The sequence below is a fragment of the Manacus vitellinus genome, unplaced genomic scaffold, assembly GCF_001715985.3.
Source record: "Manacus vitellinus isolate BGI_N305 unplaced genomic scaffold, ASM171598v3 scaffold_15_pilon, whole genome shotgun sequence".
Lineage (NCBI taxonomy): Eukaryota > Metazoa > Chordata > Aves > Passeriformes > Pipridae > Manacus > Manacus vitellinus.
In genome coordinates this window covers 8,122,159-8,142,122 of record NW_021939122.1, presented here as the reverse complement: position 1 = coordinate 8,142,122, position 19,964 = coordinate 8,122,159, and the positions used below count along the sequence as shown (strand labels likewise).

The 19,964-nt window shown below is 43.6% G+C and overlaps 2 protein-coding genes across 2 annotated transcripts in view; one reads left to right on the top strand and one right to left on the bottom strand.

Annotated features, from left to right (window-relative positions):
* The window catches only part of TBC1D12 (TBC1 domain family member 12), a 67,558-nt gene extending 59,022 nt beyond the window's left edge, over positions 1-8,536 (bottom strand). Inside the window, exons 1-2 of the mRNA XM_029958560.1 lie at positions 8,350-8,536; positions 6,806-7,022 (exon numbers count right to left, since the gene is read on the bottom strand). Coding sequence (XP_029814420.1) covers positions 6,806-7,022; positions 8,350-8,536 — 404 coding nt within the window. The remainder of the gene's footprint in view (positions 1-6,805; positions 7,023-8,349) is intronic.
* A 691-nt stretch (positions 8,537-9,227) lies between these two features.
* FGFBP3 (fibroblast growth factor binding protein 3) lies at positions 9,228-9,738 on the top strand. The gene is given in 4 exon segments (XM_029958559.1): positions 9,228-9,400; positions 9,402-9,444; positions 9,447-9,479; positions 9,481-9,738. Coding segments are annotated over 4 exon segments (507 nt in total).
* The last annotated feature ends 10,226 nt before the right edge of the window (positions 9,739-19,964 follow it).

The window sequence follows — 19,964 nt, the reverse complement described above, 5'->3', positions numbered from 1 at the left end:
AGATTTTCACTGTGCTGCTAACAACTTATGCTACTGAAGAAGTACAAAGTAACTTTAAAGACGTTTGTAGAGGAAGCCATTTCCTTGAAGTGTGGTAAAATGTTGCTATGATGATCCTCAGAGGCACCACCTCTGAGGATGTGGTTGGGTCTAGTCCAAGGACAAGGAACAGAGAAAAAACACAATACCTTTTGTGCTGTGCTGCTATCTGAGAATTCAAACTGATTTTGTTCGCAGCACAGGTCACTGCACTCACTACTACCATCACTTTTGGTTCCAGATAATGCACAATAGTTACTTATCTGAATATGCACTCTGTTTATTTATTTATTAATTTTTTGTAGAAACAACATTTTATTTCCCTTCTGAACAATTCCCTTTGTGAATTTAAGCCTAACTTTCAGTGACAGGCAAGCTAGACAGGCACAAAATTTGAATTGTAAATGCTTCAACTGTTGTTTAGTATGTCTTACTTTATAAAGCTGAAATGTGTAATTTTGGGGTGGCTCAAGTTGAGCTCAAACAATGCCTCAAGTCATATGCTTCCAAAAATATACTTTCTCCCTAAGTGTTGCTACAACATGCCTGCTCCCCTGCAGTCCAGTCACGAGAGTCATTCCAAAGCAATACACCCACTTTCTTCCCACTACATCAGATCTTTAGATTAAACCACCATGTAAAAATAAACATAACCCATAAGAAAACTCCTTAGAAAAACATCCACCTTTCAGGTACAGGACATCTTTCACAATTATCTCTTTTGACATTTACTTTTCCTTGTAATAGTCTACATATCCCCACACCATGGGGAACCAATCTCCAGCCTTCAGTCTGTGAGCAGGTGGTAAAAGAATTCAGCCTGAATAAACTGAATGTCTGGGCAACTTAAATGTCTGAACTTGCTCCAGTTTCAAGTGAGGTATTTTACTGTGGTGATATATAGCAGGCATTATCAATGTTACATTTTTCTCAATTAAAAATGGACTATTTCTATTATTTTTTATGAAATAAAATTAAACATACCTGGACAGTTTATTGTATATTTTATAGATTTGCCATTTAGGTTTTCTAGGATTTTAACTGAAATTTGGTAGATCAGATCTTTGGTTCTAGAAATTTATTTTTTTCTTAAATTTGTATTCCAGCATATAGCCTTGAAGTTTTTTACTCAATCCGCAAGACATATTTTAAAGAACTTGGTCTTCTGTTTACAATTTGTTTGTTAAATAATCACAATTTGTTTCCTCTTTGAAACGCTCTGCAATTACACTTTGTTAATGAAACCCTCACAACTTACATTTTCAGAATGTGAAGTTCTGAAGGAGAAAAATGAGAAGCAATCCCACCCCTCTGAGTTTTCTCAGTGATCTGTAAAACATGTTTCGTCCCATAGGTGGTGAATGGGGAGCTCGTGCTACAGTACCAGGGTTTACATTACCAGCCGTCTGCTCTGCTCATGTTTCTGCTGCCTCTTCAATAAAAGTGCTCTCTCACACCATCTGATGTGAGCACGCTCTGGTAACATTTGAATAGCTGATCTCCCTCATCCTTCTAGCTCCCCACACCCTTCTGCTGTTCAGCTACTCTTATCACTTAAATTATAAAATCAACCTTTCCTGGCATGTTGGTCATCTCCACCACACTGCAGCCAAGAAATAGTGTCAAGATGCATTTGTTGAGCTAATTTTAACACTTTGTGTTTCTAGCAGTGTTCAGATTAAATGGGTCCCCCTCAACCCTTCTGTCTGTGTCTAAAATAATGGGCCAAGTGCAATTTAAAAGGGAGTTCATCTTCATTCTACAACACTTACAAGGATTTTTAATTCTATGTAGGTCTGCATGCACGTTGCTACAACAACAAGGAATGTATTTTCAGCTTCTTTAAATTGACTGTAGGATGACCAACCATAAGTTCTATGAAAGGAAAAGGTCTATTTGGCATCCTAATGAAGTCCTCTGTTTAGTACACGCTGAAAAAATTATTTCTCTGATTTCCTTCACTGTTATTTTGAACGAGATTAAAGAACGGAAAAGACAAAGCTGAAGTTCATCCTTTCACAAGACTTGCCATTTTGATCAGCTGATAGAAAAGCCTGGAGTGGTAGGGGTGTTCTAGCAGCTCCCATACCCAGCTCAGCAAGAGGCCTTGTCTGAGGTCAGTCCATTAATTACACAGGGAAGAATGAAGGTAGGAAATAGTGGTCAGTCATGTGGGTTCTCTGTGAACAGAGACTACAATGACTCTTTGAGAAACATCTGAGAAACAAAAATTAAAAACTTCCTAAGTTTTTTTGGTAAGGTAAAAAAGTTTGTTTGATGAATGTAAAGAGTAAGCATGGTAGCCTTTACATGACCGATAAAGCAACATCCTCACAGTGGAAGGCAGATTACAGAAAAAAACACTTAAGAGGTGGCATTTTAAATACAAAAAATTACATACTCAGAAAAATTAGCATGCAAATATGCATCTCTAATCAGAAATCTGAGTTGAGAATATATAAGTCAATTAAAGAAAGGAATATATACATGATGCAAGGAACAAAGTAGTTCGTATGGAGCAAAAGAACTAAAAACTTAATTCACTATATCCTGAACTCCAGTGGGAAAACACAGCCTTGGAGAGTACAAGGCAAATGACTCAGACCAGCTTGTCAAAAAGTCTGCAGGGAATGTGAGACGGTAAAGATGGTGGAAACATATGTAGAACATTTTTTGTTAAAGCAAATGTATTGAGGAGAAACTGTATTCTGGGATGATTCTGAAGCACTCTGCTATGTACTGCTTCCAAGAGCACATTCAGTCAATGATCTGTTGACTGAAGGATGGGCTCATGGATAATTTCAAACTGATTCTGCAGCATAAGAAATTGATTTATAAATCCCCTGATCAATCCTATGCAGTTTCTTTAAATTTTCTATTATTTTTCAAAAAGCTATTTGGGTTGAACTTCAGTAGCAGTTTATTGGCAAGGAAAGAAAGAATCAATACAAAAACATGTCAAAAACTGGACAAAAGCATCGGTCTGACCATAGAAGAGTACTTAAACCGTACCTAGGAGAGACTTCAGAATGGGAAAATTTGAGCAAGGAAATTCTTTTTTCACTTTGTTCCTTCTGTACAATTTGGGACAGGGCACAGACCCTAGAATTTCAGCTATCTGCAAGTCAAAGGTGTAATAGTAAATGAACCTGTACTTAATCTTACAAAACTCTTCAGTAGTCATGCTTATTTTCCAGCTTGTGATGGAAGGAGAATAAAAAATGCTTCACAGCTTTGCCTTGTAGTGCTCTAGCTCAGAGCAAGGGACCTCACAGCTGTCTGCACACAGAGGATCCTTCAACATAACTAGGCAGGAAGCACTAGACACCTCTACCAGTAAAGCCAGTAAAAACATGATACCCTTAGGGATTGGATTTCTGAGGTGGCCAGCAGAGGTGAATGGGACTGTTGGGTACCTTCCCAGTGTAAGATAATATTTCATTTTGCTTCATGACCAAATTGAGATAAATGTCACTGCATAGCTCTTCAGCCACCAGTTTTTGTCTTTTATACCATGCAGAGCTTGACTTGCTCTGAACAAAACCAGGTAATCGAGAAGGTCAATCTGTAGACACGTTAAATATGATGTTATTCTCTTGAGCCAGTAACAAGAAATTGGAAGATTGATAACTCAAACAAGTAGGTTAAACATAGCCATGGTCTTGTATATTTTAAACAATTTAAGTTTATGAACCATCAACATTGTTTACCCTACACACTTCTCTGAAAAGGAGTTTATAATGACAGGGTTGGAGACTGACTACTTTCCACTTGTAAAGCAACACTGTTCTTGCAATCATTCACAGTTGTTGCTGCAATCCTAGGGACTGAAGTAAGAGGAATAAATATTATTTTTCGTAATGACTGGAATTTTTATAAAATGCAAACAGTTAATTCAACTGAACTTTTAAAGATCAAACCCTGAAGTCAAAGCCCTAACACCATTTCCTGGGCAATATCTTCAATGTGAATGAAGTGGTCTACAAACAGAATATAAGTTTTTCAGTTCAGAGTTAAAAATTAACAGGATAATTTATTCGTTGACTAATGACAAGTGTGATTAAGGGTATGATCTGAACTCCTAAAATTAAAAGATGCATAAATAGATTTAATTAAATAATAGATTCAATTTTTACTATTGTCATATTTGCCTACTTAGTTCTTTTCTTTGTTAGGTTAACAAGCCCATTGTTTAAATCACTTCATTATAAATCGAGTTTTCTAGGTCTGTGATGCTCTCAGTGTTCTTTCACAGACTCAATTCAGTTGATCTTTATCTTTTTTTGAAGAGTAATGCTTAAACTGGATACAATGTCCCACTCAAAGCCTGGTTTTAGCCAATGCCTTACTTCCTGTGTCTTATAGGTGACATCCTTATTTATGTGTTTGCTTTTTTTGCAGTTGCAGCTCAACCGTTGTCTCACATTCAGCTACAGTGAATCACATACAGTGCATGCTTTTCTGTGACACATTACTTAGTCAGCATCCATCATGTATCTGTGCAGGTGTTTTAGATCTGTATCTTGCACTTCTCTCTATTGAACTGAATCCCATGTTTTAAACTGGTCCTATGAGTGTTTACTTTAACTTGGAATTTGTTTTAGAATCTTTAGAGTCCAAATTGCATCCAACGTGGTATATCTGTAATTCTTTCCAGTTTAGTCTTCTTGTAGGATTCACATAGCAACCACACTCTTAATGTCATTTGCTTAGATGGACAGGCCCATTAACTCCTCAGGGATTTGTTTCAGGCTCTCTGCAGAGACAAGGCGACTATGTTTGCCACAGTGCACACTGATCACATTTTCAAAAATAACTTCCTAACCAGCTGACTTTTAGAGCTATAAAGGTTATTCTAAGGTGAAGGGTACAGTAGGGAAAGAGCAGTCAAAATCCAGCTACAGCAGCAACACAGACTAACTAGATTTAAACTGCAAACACAGAACAAAAGTGATTTGAGTAATGTAAGAATGATCCTTCCCTCCCTCCTGCCCCCCCATCAAATCTAGGAGATAAAATTGTAGTTTTTGCAAGAAAATTAATATGGAAGCAATGAGTATCAAAGACTAACATCTGTTTTACTGCAAAAGATGGGTCACAATCATGGAGGAAAATATGTGTCTAAATATAGGTACTAGGAGAATATAGCAAAGATTAAGGAAGATTAATCACTGTATGAGGAGGTTAGACAGGTTTCAGTCTGTTTCATTTTCTTTCCTTAGTTCCTGAGGAGTAATAACTTGTATGAGATTTAATGTAATCTGTCTAAAAAGTATAATAGCAACATGTTCATTAAAACACACAGTAATATTTTCCTCCAAGGTAATAAACTGCTATAAAAGTGATCTCAAACGTATTAGACAACTCCATTTCTCACTGCATAAAGGATAGCAGTGGAATGTGGAAAATGGATGAAGATCTCAGTGTAATAATATATAGCAATTACAGGTGGTCAGAACTTAATTTGAAAGCAACTCCAATGTTTGGCAGACTCATAAGCTGAGGTACATGACATGCCACGTGCTCATTGGAGCCATAGAGGGGTTTAAAGTCACAATGCAGTTCTTTATGCCTCATGGTACCCACAGCCCTCAGTTAGATGCCAAGATTTCTCCTACAGCCCATGGGGGGTCCTCAGCACCCATGAAAGCAATATACACAATCCAGCATGCTGAGAAAGCAGCCACACACAGCTAACAGTCAGCTAAGCCTTGTCCTTCAGAGATGGTTCTTTATGTAATTGCAGGCCAAAAGGAGATATCAGCTTCCACTCGAAATTCTTGGTTGCAAACCCTCTCCTATGGTTTGTTGCCTAAGCCATTTTATTTCCTTCTCATGATCCTCTCTCTCTTGCCATTTCCTCCCCACTCCAAACTACCAACTAGGGAGAGCTCTAAATACAAAATGCAACTAGGAAACAAGAGATCTATCTGAAAATGCTCCTCCTTTCCCTGAACTGGGGAAAGAACTCTACATCCCACCTCTCCTCCAGCAGTCATTCTCTCAGTCTCTGCAGAAGTCTTTCCTTTTTAGGACTTATTGCACAGAAAAATAAATTAACCTCTTTCTTCCATTGAGTCACATCATAGAACGGTTTGGGCTGTGAGGGACCTTTAAAGGTCTCCTAGTACCCCCTCCTGCAATAAGCAGGGACATGTTCAGCCCGATCAGGTTGCTCAGGGACCCATCCACCTGGCCTTGAATGTTTCCAGGGATGTGGCATCTACAACCTCCTTGGGCAACCTGTTCCACTGCTTCACACCCTCATTGTAAAAGATTCCTTCTTTGTATCTAGTCTAAATCTGCTCTCTTTTAGTTTAAATACTACCCCTTGTCCTATCACAGCAGGCCCTGTTAAAAGTTCATCCCCATCTTTCTTATGGGCCTCCTTTAAGTAACAAAAATGCTGCAATAAGGTTTCCCCAGAGCCTTCTCTTCTCAGGCTGAACAACCCTCACTGTCTCAGCCTTTTCTCACAGGAGAGGTGTCCCAGCCCTTTGATGATTTTTGTGGCCCTCCTCTGGACCCATTCCAACAGGTCCATGTCTGTCCTGTGCTGAGGATGCCAGAGATGCATGCAGTAGTCCAAGTGGGATCTCACTAGAGTAGAGGGGCAGAATCCTCTCCCTTGACCTGCTGGTCACACTGCTTTTGATGCAGCCCAGGATACAATTGGCTTTCTAGGCTGCAGGTGCACATTGCTGGCTCGTGTCCAGCCTCTCATCCACTAGCAGCCCCAGTCCTTCTTGGCAGGGCTGCTCTCAACCTGTCCATCTCCCAGCCTGTATTGACACCAGGGGTTGCCCAAACCAAGGGCAGCACCTTGTACTTGATCTTGTTAAACCACATGAGATTCCCATGGGCCCATTTCTCAGACTTGTCGAGGTCCCTCTGAATGGCATCCTGTCCTTCAGGTGTGTCACCCAGACCACTCAGCTTGGTGTCATCTGCAAATTTGCTGAGGGTGCACTTAATCCCATTGTCTGTGTCATTGATGAAGATATTAAATAATATTTGTCCCTATATGGACCCCTAAAGGACACCACTTGTCACCAGTGTTCATCTGGGCATTAAGCCATTGAGTACTATCCTCTGGATGAGACCATCCTACCAACCCCTCATCTGTTAAGCAGTTGACCCATCAAATCCATGCCTCTCCCATTTAGAGAGAAGGATGTTGTGGGACATTGTGTGAAATACTATTTGTTCAGCCCCCCAAATACCCATGTGTAACTGAGGCGTTCTTTGGGGATTCTTTGCCAGATTTTAGCCTACTATAAGCATGGGGGGTCTTTGAAGAAGTCACTGTAAAGGAGAGATGACACAAGAAGAAAGCCTAGAGCACATGACACTGTCCAAGTCAGTCTTCATTACAGCAACATTTATCTTGTTGTGTAAAGAAGGCAACATTTTAAATTTGCTCTTTCAACAGCTTGGTCACTGTGCAGGGCCAGGGTGGCAGCTGACATTGGGTGTCCTCTGCACAGCAGGGAGGGTGCTGACACCAGCTGTCAAGAGATGAGCATCAGGGTTCACCATGGTCTGCATTGAGCCCACCATCCTGCCTGCCTTAGGACAGCTGTGGTCCAGCTACCACATTACACTGACAGTATTATGGGCTGGGTAAGATCTCCACATCGATGTAAATGTGGAGTATAAATACAAGAGGTATATGAGTGTGACTATATATATACATATATATATATACCCACATATATATATGCGCATGTCTACCAATAATAGTTTTTCCAAAAGCTTGTGACAGCTCAGAGACAGCTTACACCTCCCCTTCAAGTGCCCTGAGCGAGGAGTATCTCTGCAGTACAGGGCTGGGCTCAGTGTGCCACATGCTCTTCTGGTGATCCAATACTGAGGAGACAGCAGGAATTTGCTGGTAACTTGAGGGCCTTCATCTTTGAGTAACAGAGTCAGAACAATAAGGACTTTGGAACAGATGTACAAAGTTCATCACCCACAAAACTGAAGCATATGTGGATTTTGAGGGTCTAATTCTGACAAGAGATTTCTGAAACGGGGGTCTGTTCTCCCATCCCCAAAGGTGCAGTAACATAAAGCTTATGTCTACGCTCTTATGAAACTTCTGGCATTTTTAAAAAACACATCCTATAGAGAAGACTGTCACCACATTAACAAAAAGTAACCATCCTAAATAATCCACATCGATATTTTACTTCCAAAATGAGAATCCTTTTTAACTTCATCAATTCCAAAGAAAAATAAATAAATCGATTCTAGTCCATCAGGCACACAAGCATTCCTCCCTCAGCTCCCGCAGGGAGATTCCCGCACAGCCGAGCTGCCGCTGCCCGGCTCGGCCCCCGGACCCCATTTCCTCGCCACTTCCCAAGGGAGCCGCAGTCCCGGGATGGCTTTGAGATACCGGCGTGCGGTTTCCTCGGACAAAGCGTGCGTGTGTGTTTGCGTGTGGGGGAAAATCCCACCAGCCGGTGCCGTCGGGGCACAGCGCTGCCGGCATGTCCCCGCGTTGTCCCCCGCGGGCGGTGGCCGGGGAGGGGCGTTGGCGGGGGCAGTCCCCGACCATTGATAAACCCCCGTGCCGGGCCCGCGCGGCACCCCGGGAAGCGCGGAGTCCGCCCGCGCAACGCGGCGTTGTGCCCGCAGCATCACCCAGCCCACATCGCACCGTGAGTGCCGCGGGACAGCGCGGAGAACACCGGGGTGCCTGGGGGGAAACCGGGTGCAGGGGAAAAGGACGGGACTTTAGGGGAGCGGGTTGCCCGTGGGCGGGTCTGGCAGCCGAGCGGCAGCAGCGATGCCGCAGCCGGCGGGTGCGGGCTCCCTGCTGGTGCTGTCCCGTCGAGGCTTCCTAGCCGGGATGATCCTGGGACCTCGCCGCCATCGGCGGGCCGTCAGCGGAGCATGAGGGTGGACGGACACAAGCTAAAAACCCCAGGGCTAAAAGCCCCACCCTGGAGGGACAAGCCCGCTCCGCGCCCCTCTGCTGAGACGAGCCCCGCCCGGCTCGGGCTGGCGGAGCCCCCGGGGGCTGCGCTCCCACGGGGTCGGGCAGAGGCCGTGGAGCCGCTGGGGGCACCGGCCCGGCACGGTCCTCTGTGTCCACAGGGCGCGAGAATGCGGCGGACGGCGGGGCCCGCGCCGGGACGCCCCGGTCTCTGAGGCCACCGAGGAGGCTCCGCGGCGCGAGGATGAGGGATGCCGCTGGCGCCCTGCTGGCCCTGCCGTCCTGGGGCCGCCCGCTGGCGGCGTGGCGGGCCGGGAGGAGGCGCTGGGAGGGCCCGGTTCTCCACGCCGGAGCAGCAGCGGTGCCGCTGGGAGCTGCGGTTTCGACCGGGGGCCAGCGAGGCTGCGGGCTGAGCTGCGGCGGCGGGCGGCGGGGCGGCGCGGAGCTGCCGCTACCGCGGCGGAAGCCGCGGCGCTGCCCGGCCTACGGCACCCGGCAGCCACCAGTTACTGGCGCAGATCCTGGCCCGGCTGCGACGGCGGCCTCCATCCCTGCGCCCCGGCGAGCGCCGCTTCAGCGCCCGCCTGTGCGGGCCGGGCCGGGCACCGCCCGAGGCGCAGCTCCGCCTGCTGCCCGACCCCGGCCCGGCCACGCCGGCCCCCGCCCCGGAGCCCACCGAGGACCCCGCGGAGACCTACTGCACCGAGCGGTGGCACTCACTGTGCAGCTTCTTCGTCGGCTTCTGGGAGGGCTGAGCCGCCCCGGCCCGCGGGAGGGAGCGCGGCCGCCCGTCCCCCGCGCCAGGACGCTCCCGGTATCGCTTGCCCTCACCCACCGCTGCCACTGCCCCCCGACTCTGTCAGCTTTCCTCTTTTATCCCCAATAAAGCGGTAACTATTTTATGACAAGAAGTTCACGTAATTCTTTGTCTCATCGAAGCCCTGTAACAGCTGCAGCACCGTCACGCTGCTGAACAGTGCGTGTGGCACCCACCAGCTAACCTGGTGAGAGCATCTAGGCACAGCTCGTGCACTCAAGTACATTAAAGGTTTTCAAAGGACATAAGCACGAAGAGACAGCTATTCCCTCCCCAAAAATCAATTCCTATAAGCCTAAAGTTACAATGAAATCACGCAAATAGGAAAACAAGTATTTATACCAGAATGAGAAACAACTGAGACTTCACTAGACAGTAAGTCCTAGAAAGACCTTTCTTGCTGACAAAGATTTCATAAGCTACACAAGTCAGTCCAGTCCTTTCTCCACAAAGCAGTTGGTCAACTGACTGTCTTCAAACAGGAACATGAACAGAATTTGGTGAAAAAACAGCTGTGAAAAGAAAGGTTGAGAAACTCAGGAGCACCTAGATACACAAACTGGATTTGGGAGATGAATGATATTTCACCTGGCTAACGGCATAATGTTGAAGCAGGCAACTTGTTTTACCAAGGGAGAAAAGGGGTTTGAGATGTTAAATACCTTATCCACACAAAACGTGGTACATTTTGTTAAGGAGAGCTCAAGTTTTCCTTGGTCGTGATTTTTCTTCTTTAGACACATCCCACTCAGATGCTAAAAAAAAGGATTGTGATTTCTACAGTGCATACCTGACTGCACATCAACAACTTCTCTACCCTGCTGTCCAATACAGCAGTGCAGAAAGCAGGGCAACACTCCAGGTAAATGTGGGAAGGACTCAGCCCCTTCACTCACAAAATAAGCTGTTGGGAGTCACTTTTGCAGAAACTGGAACTATACCTGTCTGCAGAGAGGTGTTTGGTTAAACACTTACTTTAGTTTAATTGTTCCACAGAGATATCTCAAAATTACCTCTGCAGTCACTCAGAGGGCTGCTGCTCATACATTTTTCCTGAACCAGAACACTTGGGTGCATTGACAGACTGAGAAGAGAGGAGCAGTATCCCAATACAGCAGAGCATCCATCATGGTCCTCTCACACAAGACCAGTGAATAAACATCAAATCTCTGATAGGTGCAGTAAAATAACCACATAAACCATGGATAAAGCAGACAGGTAAATGTCAAAAATAAAACTCAGTCTCCCTCAAACAAGAGCATTTGAAGGAGCAGTCACATCAGAAGGTACCAAATAGGTTTATTTTTTAACCTGAAGAATTATTTGGGAAAGCAGCTGGGTTAGAAGAGGAAGCTAGCATTATTTTCCCAAGGCTAGCACTCACCAGTTCTTCCACAGAAAAAGACACCTCTGTCAAAGTTTTAACATTACAGATGAGTAAGTGTTTAGTCACGTCATATGTATTCCTATGGTAGCATTATTTACTTTGCTGAATCACAGAATTTCACCTTTTCTTACATTGTGTTGCAAAAGTTTGAACTTCACAGCTGAACTGTTGGTGAGCTTATTAGGGCAAAGTGTTATTCAGCCTCACAGTAAGCACTGTGGCCTATAAACATGATGCAACAGAGCTAAACCAGAATTTTAACAATTTTAAATTGAACCTAACCCAGAGAAGTACTAAACCAAAACTGTTACTTATGTAACTTTGTAAGTGTGTGTCCCTTTGCTATTTCTCCTTTAGCCATTCTTTTGTACTGTTAGTCCCCATGTTTAATTAAAAAGCAATATTTGGCCTGAACCCCCTGTCCTGGCCCTCATTCATGTATCAAGTGCCATAGATAGACTGAGTAGTCACAGTGCAGGTGAGGGGTGGTAGGAGGGCAGCCACAAGAATGGCCCACTCTGCAAACCAGCTCTCCTCATCTGCCTGTGGTCCTACACAGCCCCAGACACCTGCCCATGACTGGGAACACTTGCAGAGTCTTTCTATAAGGTTTTGAGGATGTCTGTGACAAGGCCACCAAGAAGTAATAAGGATCTGCCCAGTGGATCTCACGAGGCTATGGATTGTTGCACACAGCTCTCAATGCCAAAGGATTTTCATTTAAAACAAGTGGCTGGATGATCCTCAGCAGCACTATGCAAGAACTTGATCATCAATGTATGTGACTTACATGATTATTTTTTTAATGACAACTCACTTTCACTTCATGTGTATGTCACACAAGCAGCCATAGAGCAGGTTGCTGGCCATAGCATTGCACAGTATCTTGCAATAAAACAAAGCTTTGTTTTACTTCCATGGCACTGTTAGAGCTTGCATTTCTCACCATCAGATGCAAAGGTGGAACACCATGGCAACCAAGCTGATTATCCACATAGCTCTGCATTTAAAAACCCAACTAGGAACTCTGAACAAATTCATTGTTTACCCAAGAGGGAGAAGAAAGAAGAGGGTCTCTAGCTCTCTGTTTAACCACATTATTCCCCCGATTTTCCAAAAGAGCTCAAAATCTTCCTTTAAGCACCACCAACTAATGAAATACAACAACCCAAAAGACTGTATTAATTGCATTTATTGTGGTTAATAACACCAATGCCTAGAGCTGAATAGCAACAAATATTCAGTTTGTCTACTGAAAAACTGAACTGCAGACCCTAAGGCTGGAAAACTATAGTGAGATCCTCAGATTTGTTTTTTAAGGTGGAAGACCATCGCTTTTTGCTTCCTATCTCAACATTTTTATCCTCCCCCATGGTTAGGTAACAGCTGATACCACTAGCTAAGCCAACCAAAACTAGGAATGCTTTGTAGCCAAGATCTTCACTTCCAACAAAAACTGTTTCTTTCCAGTCCTATGGCAGCTCCACAACATGTATTTGTCACACTCCACACACAGCCACTCCCACTCCCCACCATCCTGCTTTCATTCAGGCTCCCAGATGTGTCTACACATCCACTCTGAAGCCAACCTTACCTCTGCTCTCCTGTTGCAGCTGTGGTGGCCCCTCATCATTTCTCTGGTTCCTCTCTTGGCTGGCTCCTGTCACCTTGTCTGTCCCTCCTCAGCTCCTCCTGACCACCTGATGTCCTTAGCAAGAAGAGCCAGTGTAGCCAACCTGCCAGGGCAAACCCTGCCTGCTTGCCCCACAGGCCTGATAAGCTCTTTCCTCCCAGAGGAAGGTGGTCCTGGGCATAATTAATGAGAAGGCACAACACCTACATGCAGCTGCTGCTTGAGTTGTCATCACAAGGGTGCTGCCAGTTTGACATATCAGGACACTAGGTCTGTTTTTCAAGGATAAATGAGCTACCTTAAAACAAAAACAATTGATTGATATTTTAGTTTCTGGATATTGAATTCTGGGAGCTCTAACTCTGGAAATTTTAAGAGGTAAAAAAATATAGAGTCAGCTATATTGCCATATTGCACATGCAGCATTGTTTTCTTTCCTTTGGCTACTGAACTTATTTCAGTGTCTGCAGGTTCCAACAGAAGCTCAAAAGCTGTCAATACCATTGCTTGATTTTCTTTTGGAGAGAAATCAGTGATGATGAATCTGGGTATGCATTTAGTGCAGTTGGCTCTAATTAGTCTCCTTATACGTAGAAAACTCTTGATCTTATTAAATAGCAAACTACTGATCTCTCTTTCATCACTTTCTGATTTTGAAGGAACAATTACAAGATATTACTCATTTGCAAGGTTAGAGCAGGCAATAATATGTCTTGCTGTGTGTAACAATCCCTTCCTATAAAATGACATCAGAAAATTAATAAATTAAATAAATCTTTGTTGATTTTTCATCTCAGCCATGCCTTCACACTTCCTCTGAATTCACAGGTTCAACAAGTGAAAGCTGGTCAGGCAGTCATAATTCCACCCTCATCTCTACCAGCTGTACTTGCCTGTGTTTGTATATTTACTGTTTCTACATCTGATCATAAGAATAAGGCAGAGGCACAAAAAACCCAAGCAACTTTTCAAAAGGGATCTGTTTGGATAACGGAACCTGAAGTCTTTGGGCATTTCTCTTTCATTGCCTCTGACATATTTCAGGCTCTCCCTTGTGCTGTGAGCTCTGTCTGAGACTCACTGTAAAGCTGAGCAGCACATGAGGTGAGTGAATGGCAGGCTTTGTCAATTTGCCAAACACCAAATCCCTTCCTTTGTAATAATCTGGATTTTTAAGAATTCCAAGCTCAGTTCATGAACACAGTTACATGAAAGAGGCTTTTAACTGTACAGTATTACAGAGTTTAAATTAACTCTCCCAGCCATCACACTCCTTCTTATGTGGAAGGGATCTGTTAAGTACAAGCATGTATAAAATATCTACAGCTTTAGAAATAATTCAGCGTTTTAGGGCTTAACCTCGTTTGGTATGTGCTGTGCTTTCTGAAGTGTGTACAGGCATTGCTGGGCTCTCGGAAAGCAGATATTTTGTCCAATTTATTTCAAGCCCTGAGATGGTTAATGATGCATATTTCTTCAAGGGGGGAGAGGGTGTGAGAGGGGCAAGAGGCACAGCCCGAGCCCAGCCCACATTCCCGATGGCTGAATAGCAGCATGGCCTGAGTACAGGGCTCTGATTTTAACTGTTCACTCCAGCCTTCCCACGAGCAGCTTCCATCTCCCCCAGGCTCCCACGCAGCCCCAGCCAACATGGACAAACACTGAGGGCTGGCCCCTGGGGTCTCAGCACACCAGGGAAACACACAGCTGCTTCACTGACAGAAAATAAAAAATTACATATATAAAAATATATATAAATTCTATCTATTTCTGTGTATATTTCAGAGCTCTGTCCTTGCTGCTGGCCCGTGTACCCTGGACAGGTACATGCATTTAACAACAGCCCAGTGCCAACCTGTGCCCTGGGCACAGGGCCCTGCTGCCCACTGGGGCACTGCCCGAGACACTGCACCATCACCACGCCAGCACCTGAGCCCTGCAATTCACTCACCCATTTTACATCCACTGTAGACCCACTGGATCAGCTGGAGAAGTTTTGTGTTAATCTGTAGAGGAAACCTAGGAATAATCGCTCCACGTAAAACAAGACTTCTTGGGATTTAGTTGTAATAAATTTTAGACTCTAACATGATGTTATTTTCTATTTAGACTGCCATAAAATGAGAAAATGTTTGATGAAAGTGTCATGGTAAAGCACAGAATTAACTAATTTCTTATTACGTGTTCACAAAGTACTGAAGTTAAAGTATCTATTCAACAAAGGACACCATAGGACAAAATCTGGTCCAATTAAAGAGATCCAAATCCTGAAATGTAAAATTGTATATAATATCTACTTCAGCACACATTCTTAATTGAATAAAAAACATCTTAAAGCATTTTATTATGCAAATAATAAGAGCCCTTTTTAATCTGAGTACTGGATTCAGCAGATTTTGTCACATGAATAAATGGAAGTCCTAGATCCCAAAATGTCTATAAGGTTTGAATTCTTGGTTGAAAAGGAGCATAAATTCCTACAGTAAAAAAATCCTTCAATAATTTCTTTTTTTTCAGACTGCACTAGAAAATACATGAGATGTATTATCCTCAGAGTTAGTTTAGTGAAAAGCAGGAGAAGAAAGTCTAGTGGCTAACTTTTTAAAGCTATGTTCCTTTTCAATTAAAAATGTACTGTGCACCTCTCAAAGTCACCATGCTTAGCAACAGCATGATTTGCCCTAACAGGAATAAATATAGCCTCAACTCCATGTGTTTGCTGCTTCTTTTTTAATTTTAAGAGCAAAACCTTTCAAAATTATGAATAAATTTATCACTAGTATTCTTTTGATGGGAAAAGAGTAACAAGACAGCCACACAAGGGAGTGTTATTTCATGTTAGTCGAGACAAGATGTTGAGGATTTAGAGCTGATCTTTTGTTTCTGCTCAAAGACAAATGGTATAAAATTTATATGCATGCTTCTGTCCTGACAGCAAAGGGCTTCAGCACGACTCTCACTGAGAGTTAATGGCTCTTGGGGATGCTGCTCTCTAAAGTCCCTTGGCATGAAATGGTCTCTTGCAATTCATCTCCTGTTAATAGCAGCTCCAAGGCTACAGTCTCTCTCTCTCTCTCTCTTTTTTTTTTTTTTAAGTTCTTTTATCCCTGACTGAGCTGCCTGTGTTCCCATTGGATCCTGGAGGATGTAGTGTGAAGGTTTTCTCCCCTCAGCTCTATTCTCTTGCAGCCCTCAGCAGACGTCGGGGGCAAGCTGGAGGCCCTATGGAAAGTGGGGCCTGATGTCATCCCACCCAGCACGGGGCCAATGAACGTCCTCCAGCGCCCGGCCCCGCCACACACGTACACATCACCAGCATCCTAATCGCTTCTGGGGGCTTTTTAAAGCTTTATTAGCCCCTGGCAAATAGCAGCTGTAACGTGACCCTTTCTTTCAATGGATGTCTCTGAGCCAGGAACATTATGGTGCCATAGTCATGTAGGAAAACAGCACCAGAAAACAAAAAGTAGTTTGGTTTAAGAAGTTATTATAGATCTAAGGGAGATAAAGCTCCTATTTTCAGTTCTGGGAGATGAGATAGCCCTGGGGTAGGGGTCAGCCACGTGCAGGGGGCACCTATGGGGACAACACATGGCTGGGCCACCAAGAGACTCCAGCTGGCCCCTTCTGCCAGCATCAGCATGGTGGAGAGAGCCCAAATCACCTGGAAACGGCTGCCTTCTTCCTTTTAATGTGCCCCTGTGGTAAACCTTGCTTTAGTAAAGAAATAGTATCACAAAACTATGACTATGCACCTAATGCTAGCACAATACAATGTACAGTTTGCTCTACCTTTCACATGGGTCCTCATCTGCCCTGGCTGTGCAGATGTTTCATTGCCTTCTTTGTGCTCTTTGCTGCCCAAGGAGATCAGATTCTGATGCTCATGTATATTTCTGCCCACAATTTGGAGTGGTGGGACTCTCAGGGATGCTAATTCCTTTCAAGTTATTAAAACTAAGGTGCCACTGTGAAATAGACTTCTTGCTGGAAATTTGGAGCTAACCCCTGAATGAGGTTAATGAAAATATTTCCATCACACATCAGTTGCAGTAAATATGCTCTAGAGAGGAAGCACCCGCGAACTTTAAATCAGAGTGGAAGTGAGCATAAAAATCGGAGCAGGTAACTCAGAAGAGAAGACTGGAGAAGTCATAATTACCTGAAGAAGAATAGCTCATTTATTTTTTTATTATTACAGCCTAAGTAAGGAGTAAGTATATATAAGTACTCTTTGTAAATTTGAGACAGCGATTTGTTGGATACCCTCTCTTTTCTAGGCACCTTGGAAATCCTGTTCAGTGCATGCCTGTGCAGGTCACTCGGTTATCTCACACCAGTGCTTTCAGTGACAGGATTATAACTGTGCATCTAAGCTGCATTTTATGTCCTCCACTATCACTCCTACCCATGATGGTCACTCTTGGTGGCCTGTATTCTTGTACAGTATCTTCCAGCACTGGCCATACTCTCACCTCACTAGCTCTGTCACCCCACAGGGGCTCCACCAGCCCCTCTCCCTCCCCTGCTGTCAGCCTTGCCCTGTGCTGCCCAGGGCTCAGTGACTCCAGCCCAGACCCTTCCCTGTCTCCTGGGAAGGGGACAGTGTCCTGTGCCACTGCTCAGGCAGACCACTGGGAGCTGTTGAGGGGTGTGTGGCCATTGTCACTCAGCACACACAGCAAACTGAAGCCATTTCCAGTCTAGTGACAAGCACAGGCTATATTTTAGCAACACTGTATGATCATAATTGGAAAAAAAAATAAATCATGTGGTCTAAGTCCTTTGTGGGGAGGGGGTGAAGGGACGGGAACAGGCATTGAATGCTAACAGTTTTCATCTAAGTTTCTATTGCTTAAATTAAGATTTCCAAGACCTTCAATAGTTCCTTGAGGCTCTAGAAAGGTAGCTTGTGTCAGATCTTGTCTCTTTAACTCCTAGGGACAACTTTTGTGGCCTCTCATAGAAATGCATTATCATTCAGCTTTGTGTGTGTCTGCATGAACTCACCCCTAGTGAAGAGCATCCTGCCCCAGGTGAAAAGGCTTATTACAACTGCTGCTGCTCTTGATTCACATTAAGATTGTAACAGGAAGAAGTCAGAGCAAGAAATATGATTTCTGCTAGGTCTGTTAAATCAACACAGCTGTGTCACTGCCAAGAGTGACTGGAAAATGGTAGGATGTAAAGGGAGAAAGCCCCTGCTGCATCCAAATCTATTAAAATGAGCCACAAACACAGTACTAATGTGGTAAATCAGGGCAATATGCAAATGGCTGCATGTCCCAGAAACCCTAATCCTATCAAGAATGCAGAAGATGTTAATTTAACCATCTTTCACAGCTCATAAATCTATCTGAGGCAAAGCCAGGCTGCCAGATGTCATCCACTAGCCCTTCTTTGAGGCTGGCAGTCTCAGCATAGACACCCAATCATGCCTCAGTAAAGACCAATAAAGAGCATTGTTTGTGTGGCCTGAGAGCAGCTTCTCACATTTTGCTACAATAGAGAAAAACAGTGGGAAATGCGAATGACTGATTGGCAGAACTGGTGGTCTTGGTTGTCCTGCTTTCCATATACAGAGCTATAGATTTCACATGCATTTTACATCACTAGCATGCAGATTAGTGTATCTTGTTTTTAACAATTAGTGCTGTATTAGTGGTGTCCTCAACTTAGATTTTAAATCCTAAAATATAAATACAAGCTGGACACAGTTCCTTTACTCTCAGGCTGATACTCCTTATTTACTTCAAACTACTTTAAATGGCAAATAGCTTTTACATGATGTGATCTTACTCTTATGATTTAACATCAAAAATATATAAAAGATATAAAAAATATATAAAAGACTTCTAGAAAGATATACTGATTTTATCCTTCTCAAGTACAAGGTTTAAAATTACGAGTTGCAATTTGGGTTCTTTAACATCAGCCAGATTTAATCCAATTTTTACAATGAAGGTGGTAAAACAGTGGCACAGGTTGCCCAGAGAGGTGGTAGATGCCCCATCCCTGGAAACATTCAGGTTGGATAGGCCTTTAGGCAACCTGGTCTAGTTAAAGATGTCCCTGCTCGTTGCAGGGGTTTAGACTAGATGACCTTTAAAGGTCCCTTCCAACCCAAACCATTCTGGGATTCGATGATAATTTGCTTTTACAGGATGTATACTGAAAGCACCACAGCAGATGTTTTGGTGTGAAGTTACCTGGGAACAAGGTGAATGAACTTCACTTTTATGTGAACTGAGAGTTGGGCTGAAAAAATAAACTAGGCAAAATTATAGATTGCTGTAGAGAAACAGGGATTTCCAGCAACGAAAATGACACATGACTGTGCTGTCTACAGATACAGAGATCCCCATGGAAACTGCTGTTCATTTACAATGTGTATATTCCTGTCACATGCCACCCTCATCACCCAAAACATTTTAGATCATGAAGCTCCAGCCACACAGAACAGACTTCCAGTGCTTCTTCGTTTCAGGTATCTGTAGAGGGGCAGGCTCTGAACCAAGAAGCTGAGGTCCTTAATGCCAGCACGTCCCTGCTGTCTGCAATAAGGGAGAAGGTGCTGATGTGAGTCTGAGCCTCCCAGGTGATGCTGACTGCAGTGGTCTGACCCCTCAGCATCGCTCGGGGAACAGAGACACATTATCTGGATGCCTGAACTACCCACAAGTCCCTCTTGATGTGAACAAGCAAAAGCTTAGTTCAGGAAGTAAATTTTAGAGACAAAATGCGTTCATAGCCTTGTCCCTATAGTATTACCTGCCAAACTCCATTCTGATTTCAGTATAAGGTAGAAACAGTGATAATAAAGTGAGGCTTTTTTCAGGTAGCCATGGTTAAATAAATAATTCTGATGGGTCAAAAGAGACAAAATGGTACAAAAAAAAGAAGAAACCTGAATAAAGTCAGTTTTAAAACTAAAGGACACCATGAATTTGCTTGGAAAACCCTGGGTACATTTGACCTTCAGAATTAGATTGACAGGGGAGAATGAATTGTGTCTTGAGATGTCAGCTATTCTGCTTAATAACCTTAAAACACCTGTATTGCAAAATTAGGGTATGTGTAGTTATAGTTCTGATTAATTTTTCTGAAATTAACAAAATTATGAGACAAATTTGTGTTTACAGAT